Raw genomic sequence first — 15199 nt, 5'->3', positions numbered from 1 at the left:
AGGGGGGGAGGCGCCTAGATTAGATCTTTTTTAAGGGAGGCGTAGTAACATAAAGTTTGGAAACCACTGACTTTTGAATTTTGTCTAAAAAAATAAGACGTTAATAATTACCCTTCATGGATATTTTGTCTAAAAAAAACAAGACGTTAACTACCCCACGCTTAATTTTTTGAAAATGCAGAAAATTATTGGTACCTAACGCGTACTATATTTTTTGCCGAAATACTATAATTTTGAAGGCACTGTACTATATTTCCACTTTCAAAATATGGCAACACTGTCACAAACACAAACGTCAATTTGTGGCTGTCAAGTGTCAATTAATTCAATGTTAACGTAAACTAGGTTATGTATGTTTGTGAATTTCATGTTGTGACTAAATTAAACAGTCATGGCTATATATACATAAGAAGAGTTAGTAATTTTACATAGCTGTTACATAATTGAATGCAAAAAACACAAGATAATTGCAATGGAAGTATATTCTTGGGTAAATGGAGTCCTTTTATAGTTTTCAGTATAATATATTATTTATTTTACAATTATTAATGTACATGTCTAAACAAATACATATTATGATAGGTAACTAGCAAAAAAGAAATAATATGTTATACCCCGAATGCATCTAACAATAGTAGAAAATCGTCGCGCGTGGATTTAAAAATTATTTAATTGTATCACAAATTCGACCGCCAGTGTCACCCACAAAATTAGTTAATTATTCTCTAATTCAGCGATTTCCAAACTGGGAGGCGCTGACTGTTGCAAAGGGAGGCGCGAAAACTTTCACACAATTAATGTAGCCACAAGTTTGCAGTTTGCAAATGCATAGTTTACAAAACGGCTGCTAGTTATAAACTACACAAAAAAACAGTCCTATAAAAGGTTGTTTGCAAACCTGTCTGAAAATATGGAGAGTAATTTTATAATACTTACCTCACTTCTATTTCTATACTATTGTGAAGCGCGCTGGTTATCTCGTGGAAAAATGAAATAAAAGGGTCAAACCAAAATGTTGAAATTTGTTTAGGAATGGTAATTTTGTTGTTTAACTTGTCTATTTGGTTGAAATTAAAAAAAAAGTGAGTTGAAAAATCCTGGTCTGGGGGCTCGCTTCAGGATGTGGCCCATGATAGAATCCATTTGTCAATTAACGATGATGAATTTGGATCGACTACTATAATTAACATTGATTGTGCTAATAAACAAGCACATTCGTCGCATAAAAAACAAATTAATTTAAAAATGAATATAATATAAGTATATATTTTTGTATTTAAGTATATTGTTGACTATTTAAAAAGGTGTCTGTATTATTTGAGAAAATTGAGGGGGGGGCGCAAAGATTTTTTTTTAAAGGGAGGCGTGGTAACATAAAGTTTGGAAACCACTGGTCTAATTAATGATTATGCTATAATACTATATCCTTTTTTTTATATTTGCGAAGAGAATTCAAATAATTAATTTTGTCTTTGTTACATTAGTTATGTTACCTACATTCAATAATCGTTTGGTTGCTGGTTGAATTTAGAATTGAAAGAAAAATGTTTATTTATGTTGTTACCTGGCTAGGTGTGATAGATTTCTCGATTAACGATTGCAAAAGTATCGGCAAAGCATGGCACAACAGCGCCTGACTTAATAACAACTGGTACTGAACGTACCGTAATGGTTTTAGATTGATTTTCAACTTTTTTTAGTTATTTAACGATACGGTATACCATAGTTTTATGGTTTTTTTTTGTGTTGCAGCCATCAGTAATTATTTACTAAAAATAAAATCCACTTTATATAATGAGATTGATTGATTGAATTAGGGTGCAAATTCACACGGGCAGTTGGGACAAGGATCTGCTTCCGAGCAGTGCGAGACTCCGAAGCCTGTTATCACAACGTGGAATGGCAACATTCATGAGATATGTGGAGGAGGTGGTCATTCTTTGCTACTGGATGGTGAGGGCAGGATATACGGATGCGGGTGGAATCTGCAACGGCAACTGGGCTGCGACATCAAAGACCAACACACTTTTACTAGAATATGGGACTTGAGCGGGATCAACTTTACTAAAATAACTTGTGGTTGGGACTCGAGTGCCGCCGTCACAGATCAACACATTTTATATTTATGGGGTTCCAACACTTACGGACAACTAGGTCTACCGAAAGAACACTTCCCTGACGCCGTCAAACCCATACAACTAGAACTCAAAGTAAAGACCGTACAGATGGGAATTCGTCACACAGTTATAGTAGATATTAACGGCGAAGTGTGGTCAACCGGTTGCGGAAAACGGGGCCAATTAGGTTTGGGGGAATCTGTTTCAGCTTTAGATACCTTTCAAAGGGTGCCTCACTTCGGTAAAGTAGAAGATGTAGCGTGCGGGCAACATCATACAGTCGCGTGGTGCAAGGAAACAGGAGAAGTCTATGCCTGGGGCGATAACAGTCGCGGGCAGCTAGGCCTCGATCTCGCCACCAAGAATATCAGTACTCCGACAAAAGTAGAGATACCAGATGACTGTCGAGAGGAAATTCTATGTGTATTTACCGGGTGGAGTCACACTGCAATACTGTTAAGGAGGGGTGAAGCAATCTATTTTGGGAGAAATGATTATGGGCAACTTGCATCTAAAGTTGCCTCGAATGTGAAAAATATTGTTAAAATACAAGGTAATTATTTCACTTCACTATTTTTATCGTCAATTATCAAGAGTTATAATAATATAATTTAACAGTTTACTGAGCCGATTGACAGTGATAATAATTATGTTGTACATGAATAACAAATATGACGTTATTTAAACAGCTTTTTAAAGTGTTCGCAATCACACAAACAAAATATTGATTTAATCAATAGCATAGTTAAGGGGGGACATGCTCAGCGTAGGTCAAAATGGAGCTTTGTTCTATTTTCAAAGCATGATCCTGGACATACCTTAAACGTTGTAGATAATCTATTTATATAATTTTGAAGCCTTATTATCATTTATATTTATTTTAAACATTTGATGACTGCATAAAGTATTTTTATTACATAAAATAGTATTCTTTTAAACCTCTCGCTCTCATGTTTTAGAATATAGTCATATTTCAGTACATAAATGTGCAGTGTTGTTAAGATTTTTTACATTTATTAATTTTTAAACGCATTTATAAAACCATCAGTATAATTTATATCGACATTATTATAGTGAAATATTTACGATAAAAAATTATATTGATAATCTCTGTGATCCCAAATTTGACAAGAATTAGGCATTTTATTATTCAAAAAATGGGCAAGATTAACACATTTGAAGATAATTCTAAAGATACTTATTATAAGCTATGTCTTTGACCATTCAAGTGTGATAAACATCCTACGAATAATGATTGCTTTATAATAATTATTGACCTAAGAATAAGGTAGTGTTTTTTTTAATTACGCCATTTCTTTTGGCATTCCCCAGTGGTTAAGCTACAACATACGGCCGTAGCCATAAATTAACAAACTATAATTGAAGTAGGGAGTATGATGTTAACGCGCGTGTTTGAACATGTACCTAACCGAATTTTTTTTTAATTTTTTTAAACGGTATTAACTATTTCAGTTACAACACTGTTATTAAGCAGTAGCGAAGACTCGATAGTAAGTGATAATTTGACGTTTACTTTGACTCAAAAAAATATTTCAATACTATAATTTTTCAAACATTAGTAATATGTACATCCAAGGCGATTGCCACGAATAGGCATAATATAACACACTTAAGTGATGAAGTGAAGTGTCTAATAACAAAAGCCGATGTTACTCATGATTAAAATTTATACATACTTTATATGCAATTTCACACAATATAATAGCCCGTTTACACGTGGATGGAGTTGCTGGCGGCAGTACGTATTGTCGCCAATGCAAATGTAAACACGTATTTTCGTGCATGTTGCTAGACTGCATGCATGGATAAAAAAAGTGTTTAGCGGGTTCTGAATTTTCACGCGATAGTTGCAACTTGCATGACGAATGCGCAGTAGAACAATAGTGTGCGAACTTGCTGGTAAAAATATGAACTACACCGTGCAGAGAATTTTTTTACACACAGTTGGTGTCCGTAAATCCATGCACACGTACAGGCGCTATAATGATCTATAACAGTGTTTTTCAACCCTTAGTCTGCAGAAATTTTCTGGTAATCCACGAATTTTTGGTGTCTAAATGCCAATACCAAAAAATTCCAATATCTTCAAAACCCGTGCACTTGTGTTTGTGCGTTGTGGTTTTGTTCTTAAAATAGATATATGGTTTCACGCTTCAGATGTTTCACTTGCACTTATTGTTTTACAATATAGTCGTTTCATACCGTTGAATTGCTAGGGTGTGGCCTAAATTTGATCCACAAAAACATCAATTAAGCACTAATTTTGAATTAAGTTTTTGTAATTATAACTAATATTAACATATTTGTATGGTGATTAGTGCTGTTTTTAGTAGAAATGAGAAATATCAGTCGGTATAAAGAAATAATATTTAAAATGAAATGAATATGTAGTGTGCTATGAAATTTTCGAGTTAATCCGAGTATGTTAGAACAATAATTGCCATGCATTACTATATACTGCAGGTATATTATAAAACATTGATCGCTGTCTAAATATGTATTGTTATTCTTTTAGTTTGTTATAATCGTTTACCTCAAACCAAAAAGCAGTTATCTAACGATGATGATGAACTAATAATGATGTTACAAATGGAATTGTACCAAGTACATGCCGTCACAATTAATAAAGCAATTTTGTTTCATATTAAATATCTAAAAAAATGAATTTCTTTCAGATGCCGTGATAAAAAAATTGAGCTTGGGATCGGAACACAGTGTTTGCTTGACAAATGACGACTCTTTGTGGGCTTGGGGGTGGAATGAGCATGGGAACACGGGAACGGGATCGTGTGATAATGTTATCGAACCCATGAAAATAAAATCTAGTTTCAAAAATGTCCACAATATAATTTCTGGATCAGGTCACAGTTTTATTGTGGTCACGGTACCTGTTGTAATTGAAAATTTATCACCCAGTCACCAAAAGGTTTAAAAGCAGATGCTTTCTTATAAGAGATTTATCTTGTATTGTTTTGTTTATAAGTATTATTTGACCTTTTTCATGTGTTCAATATGACAGTGAATGTGATAATATTTTACAAATAAACTCTTACATTGTCATAAAGAATTCATATTATTTATTTTGGTTGGTTATTGCAAGCGATCATCTCACAAGTAAAATCACTGCCATTGGAATGTACAATCAATTCGGTTGCGATGATTGCATGAGTAAAATCACACTATTACAGTTTCAATCTTTTCGATGAATGGTGGATTTTGCTTACATCATAGGAAACCTTGTGAAAGGTATAAATATTACAATTATTATTGTTTTATTAAGATTTTGTTAGTACCTACAATAGAACTTCGATATGAAAATTGTTAAAAACATCCTTTTAATGTCATACATGTTTAAATCCAAGTGTCACCGCTTGTAAACAATGTTCTGCACGTCATGATAATCATGTCACATCTCTCATACTCAAATTCGAGTCATTATGCCGTCCTGCTCGTAGACTAAACGTAGCACTGTAGTTTGCAATGCTGGCTGCTAATTCACACAGTTGCACAGCAGTTTAATTTGTTTACATTCAATAAGTTTGCAATGGTTGGAAGTTTTATGGCTTTCCTATAAAAATCACTGAAGCAAGTTCAGTTTGTACAAAATTTATGCAACATGACTGATGCCTGAACTAACCACAGCTAGAGTATTTCCCGAAAAAATCTCAATCTCGAGGTTCGGGATTTCCCGAAATGATGAAATTTTGAATTCTCGAGATTCGGGATTTCCAGAAAAGAATTCTCGAGATATCGGGAAATTTAAAAAAAAAAACTAAAAATCCGAAAATCAAATGTGTAAAAACAGACAAATTCTAAAAAATATGATTTTTATTTATTTCTGTAAGAAGACAAACAAAATAGAAGTAGGAAAACAAAAATAATTCAAAACATTACTTATTAAAATAGAATTTCAAAAAACATAGACTGTCAATCGCTGCGTCTGATAATCGCGTACGTTTCTGAAAATTTCCTGATGTTGCAAAAATTCGCTCTCATTTTGAGTCGACATTAGTTTAATTGTGTAAAATGCCCCGATCAGCCTTTGAACGTTTTTCGTTTTCTGTCCACTTTTTTCATATAGAAAATCGTTTTTTCAATTAATATTTGATAATAAAGAAATCCCGAACCCCGAGGAAAGATTCTCGAGATCTGGGATTTCCCCGAAGAGACGAGGTACTGCTGTGAAGTAATAAGATCAGATAAGTTATCGAAGAGGGATAACGTCATGACCCCCACAAGGGGGGCCTGTGGGTTTGGTCTCATGGAGAGCCCGGCGTGACCAGATAAGTGAAATAAACACAAATCACAAATTTTCTCTAACAGTTAAGAGTCACCTGCGGACGTTATCACTAAACAAATACCCATAATTTTACCGTGAACACCATTTGGAAAACGCTACTGTAGGGTGTCACACTGCCTTTAACCTTAGCGATAGGTAGGGGGGCCCATGGATAACTTGCATTAGTTTGGCTAGAATGTCATGCAGACAATGTAAGGAAACATCTGGTAGTTTTACGTACTCACCAGTCATTGCAGCGACTATATTATATATATCATCATAAATCGTGTTTGAATTTACAACTAAGATTATCACAGTATAAAAAGTATTGATAAATGATGTCAAATGTTAGCATGTGGCGCCCTCACTCATCGGACTACTTAGACAGGTGGATATAATATAGCCGTAGTATCGGTTATCGTTAACGCTTTTCTGACTATTCAGTTTGTATGAAAATTAGTGGACCGGTGGTCCCTTTCATATTTATTTCATACTTTTCTTCAATATTTTTGGTCAAGGGTATATTTTCATTCCTAATTACTGGCATGGAAGTTTGGTAAATGAAACAAAGTTATGTGCACGTATATTATACATATAGCAGTTCATTTATTCACAATTTATTTACTAAAATATTTAATGGATGTAATCAGATAAAAAAAAAATGAAATTCCCTTAATGATTGAGCACTTAAATCATTGTAAGTTTATTCGTAAATAAAATCTAATAAATTAAATAAATATACAGTTAAATTTGGGTATTATAATGTTTAGTGCTACCGCTTTCTTTCGTTCTTGCTTGTTTTGCGTTTTTCCTTCTTATCTTCTTTCAGTTGTTTTTGCTTCTCTCTGGAAATTTACAAATAATTCATTAGAAAGATTTTATAACATGGCGACACGGTTTTATTTGCTCATCATTTAAAAGAATCCCTTATCACAGAATGCAGCTATATAATATATTATCATTGTTCAAGACAATATAATTAATTACATTGTGTAAATATGTATTCAATTGATATCTACAAATGGAAATTACACTGCTGCTATTATAGTTATAATATGACTATTTTCACAATTCAGTTAAATTAACGCGTAAATTGCTATTGTCAGACAACAAGAAATCGGCGATAACAGGAAGTCGCTGTAGTCGCATGTAGATGAATTTTAGTGACGTAACTGTCATGGCAGTAAGGCATGCTAGAGGCGTACGCAAATAATGTATCGGCTCTTCTTTTATTCTTCGCAATAGATTAAAGGTTTACTAATAATAATTCTAACATCACTCCTGATTTTGTTAGTTTTTGACATATTTTAATTTTATTATAAATAACTTCAAATTACGTAAATTGACAGATCCGTACACCACGAGAGCATAAAATGAAATGATAAATTTGGGCGAATTCCTCATTTGAAAATGGAAGGGCGCTTAGCTGCATTGGAGGGGGTTGTTAGTTCACAGTTTTAATACGTGGACAAGAAGTTCTTGTTCGACGGTATGTTGCCGTATTTTTCTAATTTCGGTTCAAGTATTATAAATTCTTTAAATAGATAGGTACTGCTTTATACCAACCAATATGTTTAGTATTAAAATAATATTCATTTTTAGTGGATAAAAAATAATATGTAAATATACATCGCTGTTTCCCAACCGAACTGTCAAGTGAGTCTGAACGGGCAATAGAACTGACGTCTAAAAGCACCTTTAAAATAATTGTAACATCTAAAATGATGAGGTTGAGTTGAGTATATATATATATTCTTTTTAACCTGAGAGCCAATAACAGTAGGCAGTGCCTTACGTATTGGATTTGAGGTCCAAGACATAGAGGTACACCACAATTTTTGCTTCAAGAAAAATTTTGATCTCCGCTAAGTGCAGGATCATAACACACATGAATTTGACCGTGTTGGGGGATTCAAACTCGTGGCCCATGCTACACATAATAGCATCTAAGGGACATATTATAATGCTTACTATTTGTACATTATTTAATATATTACTTATTTGTGATTCCTGCATGAAAGGACAGACAGTTAAATTTTATGAGTTGTTGTGGTGTGTACCTATCCTCTTTGTCCTTGTCTTTCTTCCGTTGGGACTCTTGCTTGGCGTACTCCCGCCTCTCTTTGGCTGCGGCCGCCACATTGGAAGCATTTGTGTTTCTCATCAAGTCATCGCCTCCTTCTGCGGCGCTTGTGCTCACCGCATTCTCCTGCAAAAGTAATGATATACAACTAAGCGTAAATGGTAACAGAGGATGTGAGGTGGAGAGTCGGAGACTTCATTTAAGCATTCATCCACATGTGAGATGTGTTGTATTCATGGCAGGTTTTGAAAATAATTTGAAGCATGATTTAAACTTCTTTTGGGTTAACTTTAAACCCAACCCAAAAAGTTAAAACAAACAATGAAATAGAAACCGCTTAGAAAAAAATAATATTAATGTTGACACTATAAACATACCACATAAGTGTGAAGTTCGATAGTTTTGACAGAAAATGTGAAGCAGTTTGAGAAAAAACGATATTTGGGAGTGATGATGTTGGAGATGAATTGACCAGAGGTTGTTGAGTGGATCGAGGTGAGAGTTTATTTACATAGAAATAAATACAATGACAGGTGTGAAGTTAACAGTGCTAAGTAAAACACGGAGAGGTCTGCTCTGTCCAAGACGTTCCGAGAGTGAGTACCACCGACCGAGGCGTGTTGGTAGAGTGCCATATCCCATCAACTGTGACTTGCTATTTATTGAAATGAATATTCGTTCGGCAAGCTTTTATACTTGTCGCATTGCTGCTACCTTGCAGCGTTTGCTGACAAGGCTTGAGATTGTCGACCACCAGATGACAGATGTCACTTGCAGAATGTACTGACCGTAGATGAAGTGATACGCAAAACTTGGGAAATTCGCTGATTATCGCGTTGTTGTAATCACGGAGATGAATTTTGCTAACACGGCCTGGGGTTGTGGACACCCACAGATGTAATAGGCTTCGTGTAAAAACAGTCGGAAATAGTATCGGTAACAATAATTAAATTCACCCTATGTAATTCGTCCACACTAGAAGAAATCACAATCTGCGCGAGTTCAAGATTAAATGGTTTTATAGGTACCTTAGTAGTTCATGATCAGCTCTTGCATAGATAATATACATATAGAATGAACGAACACAAACATTTTTGCATCACCTGTGGTGTGTCAATTGCAAAAATACTTTTTTCAAACTATTTTGCTGCTAAGTGGAGCGTAAAGGAATCCACCAAGTGGAGATTATATTAACAGACTTATTAGGATTGAACTTGCCTTGCTTTGGATCAAACACATAGGTATAGAAAAAAAAATAATTTTTAAAATGCAGGTTTAACTTCAGGAGTGGAGACTCCATCAACTACGGCACAATGAACACTTTATACATTATCAGCATTATTTTATATTTAATTATGGCTTTATCCACAGAAGAGAATGATAATAAATAGAACACCAATAGGCTATGTTCAAGATGCCACATGTTGATGCAAGGTTTTGAATGTGAACGAAAATAAAACACGCATTATGCACAAGCAATAGTGAGTGTGATACACCAATATTAAATGAGCGTACATGCATAAACCGAGAGCAGTTTTCAGTATTCAACGTATAACGTATTATATTATTAATACTATCGACTGAAAGTACTTGATGGAATTTGAATTTAAATTCTAATGGATTCAAGCTCTGTACTATTCCATTTAAGTCGTTTTTTGCGACCCGGGTTTCGCCTTTCGGCATCTTCATGTGCCGTGTACACTCACCAAAGGTAAACACACACTGACAACAAACTCTCTTTACTCCAGCTTATATAATAAATCAATACAATAAAGTAGGTAAAAACTCCATTACCTACCTATCAAGTCAAAGGTTACAAAAAAATACAATAAACAACTTATGAATAGTTGAAGTGTCAGTAAAAAACCTAATTAGTAAAAACCCTATCTTATTAATAACAATACCCTTGATAGCAGCATATTATAATAAATTGTCAAAACATAATAATAGATCATTATTCTTTTGAACAATAAAAATACTACATTCAAGAGGTGTAAATCGTCAATTCTAAGAAAAATAATTAATGGGGTTAACTAATGAGATATTAGTCTTTAATAATACTCTTACATGGTACCTACTTTTTTTATAACATATTTTAAAAAAATACATATAAACTCGCCTAATATAATATACAGTATAACCTCGTTTTTACGTGCCCGGAATTCACGTTTTCCCGGCAATTGCGTGTAATTTTTCCAGTCCCGATGTATTTTAGTACATTTAATACCCGCATTTACGTTTTTCTTTCCCGCGATTTACGTCGGATATATTAAAAATATGCGAGTTACGCGCGCTTGACAATGATTGGGTCGTGACATTCGAACAGCGTAATACCGGGTCCACACTGGTAACATGTCGCCGGCAACCTCGTTAAATTTTACGATAAGTATGATAATTATCGTAAAATTTCTTAAGCAATTATGATAATTATCGTAAAATTTAACGAGGTTGCCGGCGACATGTTGCCAGTGTGGACCCGGCATAAGGTGTTTGGAGGGAAAACTCCGTGTCTTTAGAACGGCGCACGGTGATTGGTCGGCGAGCGACGCTGTGATTGGCCCGATTTTTCAATAAAAATTTAAATTGAATGTTGTTTTTTAATAAAACGCTATTTTTTTAGAAACATAAAATTTAAATGTTATTTTTTTCAATACTCCCCTTTTACATTTTCCCTCCAATTAGGTTTTTTTTTTCAGTCTTTTATAAAACGTAAAATAGGGGTTATACTGTATATAAACTCACCTAATATACACTTATACATAACGTATTGTTGAAACGTGTTTAAATTTATTCCGTACTCACTCGAGATCGATTGCCTGCTTCTGCTTACCCGTTAGGTATTTCAGTTGCCATTATTTATGAGTTCCCTGGTTTTATTGGTGTTTTAAATGTACGCCATTTTCTTCACCCAAGAATGTTGGGAAAATGTATGAAAATATTATTATTTACTACAATAGTGTGACTTTATATAATTTTTTCCTATGAACGGGTTTGGCCGGAGAGACTAGCTTTGAACTCGGGAAGGAGAAATTGAGGGAACTCAGAAATAATGGGAACTGAAATAACCAACAGGTCTTGAGTGTGGGAGAATATGGGGTAAACTTAAACATGTGTTAAGAATATGTTTGCCCTTCGGTCCGACAACTGCTCTTGGTTAATGTACCGATGCTCTATCAATATTGGTGCATTTGAAGGTTGCAATACACAGTATTGCACATCTGTGTGGTTCATATTCGTTGGACACTCACAGATTTAAAACCCTGCGTCAAAATGTAGTGTATTAGGGTATAGTATATAGGAATTCTATTTATTAATCTGTTCTGTGGAAAAATTATACCAAAGCTGGAATCTCTATCCTAGAAAGACGAGGTTGGCAACCCTGACATGTTATTAAAATGTAATGACATGGTAGCAATATAAAAAAAAATTATCGTTCACTGCATATTATTATTACGTATGTTTTGTTATTACAATGAAAGATTGATTTTAAATTCGGAAAATTGACTATTTTTGCACTGATTCCTAACCTAATTCATAACACCACTAACCTCATCATCCGACAACTCACTGTATTGGGATAAAATGGCTTGTCTAATTTTCTTTTCTTCTTCTGTGTATTGTCTCGGAGCAGACGTAGCTAGTGATTGCGATCCTAATAATTTTACTAGTCTATCTTCGACATCTGCGTTTGAGGGAGCCCCATTCTGTACGATTGGATGGCACGAGATCCACTTATCCATTATTTCACCGACATGTCGACTGATGTCACTCTCCTGCAAAGAAACTCAATGTTGTTGAGACGGTTTAATGAGGTTTTCATTTAAAAATATCGAATCAAGTGCTTTCAAAATTGAATATTTTTTGGCAAGTGTCAAACATACAACAAAGTCAGATAAAATTGATTCTAATGCTTCCTTCTTTTCCTCTCCCGGGTCATCTCCGTCTAATATTCCCGAAATATAAGCACCGAACACACTTTCATCTGTGTTGAGCGCTGTTAGCTTATCGCTTAACCAAATTCCAAATTCGTCGTCCGCCACCGCCATCGTCACCCTCAAAAAATATCACTTTTCCGAGTATTTTTGACTCTTGTACGTTCATTGCAGTGTTGCCATATTTTAAAAGTGGAATTATAGTACAGAGCCTCCAAAATTATAGTATTTGGAGATAAAATATAGTACGCGTTGTCATCTGTTGAAAATGAAATTTTTCGCAATTTTTCATAGTCGGCTCGTTTTTATTAGGAAAAATATTTCGCCGCGGGCCGCAGGTACCCGATTTTTCATAGTCGGTTTGTTTTTTTTAGGAAAAATATTTCGTCGCGGGCCGCAGGTTCCCAAATTTTCATGGTCGGCTTGTTTTTTTAGGAAAAATATTTCGTCGCGGGCCGCAGGTACCCGATTTTTCATAGTCGACTTGTTTTTTTTAGGAAAAAAATTTCGTCGCGGGCCGCAGGTTCCCGATTTTTCGTGGTCGGCTTGTTTTTTTTGGGAAAAATTTCGCCGCGGGCCGCAGATTTCCAAATTTTCGAAGACCACTCGATTGCGAAATGGCAAATGCAGAATTATAGTACTTTTATATAAAATTATAGTACGATTTTCAAAATTATAGTATTTTGGGCGTACTATACCTATTTTATATCGTACATAGTACGCGGACCAAAATTATAGTACAAATACTATAATTATAGTACGGTTGGCAACACTGGTTCATTGCCAAGCTAGAAAATTTTCCCCTAAAAATGTGAATTACAATATTGAAAAAAAAAATCGACTAAATTCAATTAAAAAAATTAAATGTTATTTTTTTTAAATTTTAATAAAAATGTTGAGACGTTACTTTTATTCGATTTTATAACAAATCATTATGTTAAACCTATAATCATGTTTTATTATTATAGGGCGCACCACTTCTTAGACTCAGACAGAGTATGTACGCATTATTTAAGCTTATGACCACTTTTCCAATACTTATTTTTTAAATGTTGCATTATTTTTTTAAATCTACACAAATCGTGACATACTTAATCATAATATTTAAGAAATAATATTCTCCTTCTTGACTATAATATCCAGTCCTTAGAGCTATGGTGGCTAGCCAGTTTTCTTGCATCTTCCACAGCATGCCAGTATGTAAGATGGTACATACCTACCTACATAATAATATTTAAATGTGAATCTCTTGATAGTGGCCTCTGCAACGAGCCCGAAACGTCGAGTAAAGAAGGAAGAAGGACACACGGTGGAAACCCAAAAATCTACTACACTCAATACAGTAGCTAGCAAGTTAATTCGCGCATAGCGACATTCGCACATTTATAGGGTAGACGTCACGCAATTTCCATTTTGCGATATCACGCATCGGGAATTTATAGCAATAATCACCTTTATTGTAATGGCGTTAGAACAGCGTTTCTAGTGTCAATGTTCATTTGAGCGAACCCGTTCGAACCGAACCATTCGGCAGACCCGACAAAAAGCATCGGGAATTTATAGCAATATCACCTTTATTGTAATGGCATTAGAACAGATTATGCCATTCGGCAGACCCGACCAAAAAGTGAGTGTCATTTTTTTTCCAGATGCTTCGTCCATATTAATGACGTTGGCCTCCACAGAGTAGAGGTTTGTATTCATAGATTTTTTGTTTTTTACGAGAAATGGATGTCAGCCACTTGCTCAATCTATTAGGTCAATACCCTGACAGACAAAAATTGAAAAATAATATGTGTACCTACTTGCCAGACCCAGGATTCGAACCTGGGACCCACGGCGTTATAGGCCGACGAAAACGAATTACCCATGTAATATAGACATCAATGACGTACCAAACCACAAGGTGCCTCCAAGGATCGATGTCGCTCGTCAGTCTTCGTGCATCATCCCGGTCAAGCCAGTATCCGTAGCTCCGCCGTATACACTCTGTGTATTTGTCGCAGATGGTCGGTATTTTTGTTAATAAGCTTGTGAACTTATCCTCACGTGCCGTGATGGTAAATAATTGTTCAGGCACGCAGAATGTGGAAAACCAAAGAGCTCTTGTATACGACCCTGCCTATAGTCCACTCATACACATATCCTTCTTTAAACATAATATATAGATGAATGTGGTTGAAAACTAACTCTATCTGTATTATTTAGAAAAGAGTCACTGACAATCTGTGTTCATATCTTTACACCATTGTTGTCCAAATCTGCTAACGCGTCTATAGTTGTCTGCCAAAATGTTATTATAAAAATACATTTATGGTATGAAGTACCTACTTAAAACCTTTACTTTATTTACGTTCCACTTAGGACGATTATGACGATTATGGCAGATTTATGTCAGTGATGTCTGACATAATATTACTTACATATTATTATGTACAAGCTGAAGTACCCGGCTTCGCACAGGGTTGCTTCGTGGTTATATTTATCTTAGATATTTAAAAAATAATAAGAGGTAAGTGATTATTTTTTTAATATTAAAATATCTGTGTAATACAATATGGCATTATAAAAATAATTCTAATAGGAGTAAAGGTCAAACAAAAGACCACTAAATTAAAATCGAATCCAAAATATGCAAACGTTATTAATGTTATTAATATGTAGAAAAAAAAAATCAAAATTGGATGGAACAAACAAACAACACACTTTGTATTTTATATATTAATAATTTAGAAACCTTCGCAGGTGTGTGCACAACAACTGACAA

General features: G+C 34.6%; 2 protein-coding genes across 2 annotated transcripts; one reads left to right on the top strand and one right to left on the bottom strand.

The window, feature by feature from the left end:
• The first annotated feature begins 327 nt into the window (after positions 1-327).
• LOC147065931 (secretion-regulating guanine nucleotide exchange factor) lies at positions 328-7069 on the top strand. Its single transcript, XM_085955979.1, has 3 exons — positions 328-490; positions 1818-2670; positions 4814-7069. The coding sequence occupies exons 1-3, from the start codon at positions 473-475 to the stop codon at positions 5068-5070; spliced, it is 1128 nt and encodes a 375-aa protein (XP_085812105.1). The 5' UTR covers positions 328-472; the 3' UTR covers positions 5071-7069.
• On the bottom strand, positions 6991-12578 carry LOC147065930 (coiled-coil domain-containing protein 43). The gene is made up of 4 exons (XM_085955984.1): positions 12382-12578; positions 12049-12273; positions 8478-8626; positions 6991-7262 (listed from the first exon to the last, which is right to left on the bottom strand). Exons 1-4 carry the CDS (start codon positions 12544-12546, stop codon positions 7190-7192), a joined length of 612 nt encoding a protein of 203 aa, XP_085812110.1. The 5' UTR covers positions 12547-12578; the 3' UTR covers positions 6991-7189.
• Between the last annotated feature and the right edge of the window lie 2621 nt (positions 12579-15199).

This window comes from Rhyacophila brunnea, unplaced genomic scaffold (genome assembly GCF_057557595.1).
Source record: "Rhyacophila brunnea isolate RB1 unplaced genomic scaffold, BYU_Rbru_1.0 scaffold_5, whole genome shotgun sequence".
NCBI classification, from domain to species: Eukaryota; Metazoa; Arthropoda; class Insecta; order Trichoptera; family Rhyacophilidae; genus Rhyacophila; species Rhyacophila brunnea.
The sequence above is the reverse complement of the archived record's forward strand: the minus strand, read 5'-3'. Positions and strand labels throughout refer to the sequence as shown.

Coding starts and splice junctions, on each gene's coding strand:
- LOC147065930 (XM_085955984.1), bottom strand. CDS start 12,546: ATGGCGGTGGCGGACGACGAATTTGGAATTTGGTTAAGCGATAAGCTA. Junction 12,274..12,381: donor CAATTTTATCTGACTTTGTT/GTATGTTTGACA, acceptor GTTTCTTTGCAG/GAGAGTGACATCAGTCGACA. Junction 8,627..12,048: donor GTGAGTTGTCGGATGATGAG/GTTAGTGGTGTT, acceptor TTACTTTTGCAG/GAGAATGCGGTGAGCACAAG.
- LOC147065931 (XM_085955979.1), top strand. Junction 2,671..4,813: donor AAATATTGTTAAAATACAAG/GTAATTATTTCA, acceptor AATTTCTTTCAG/ATGCCGTGATAAAAAAATTG.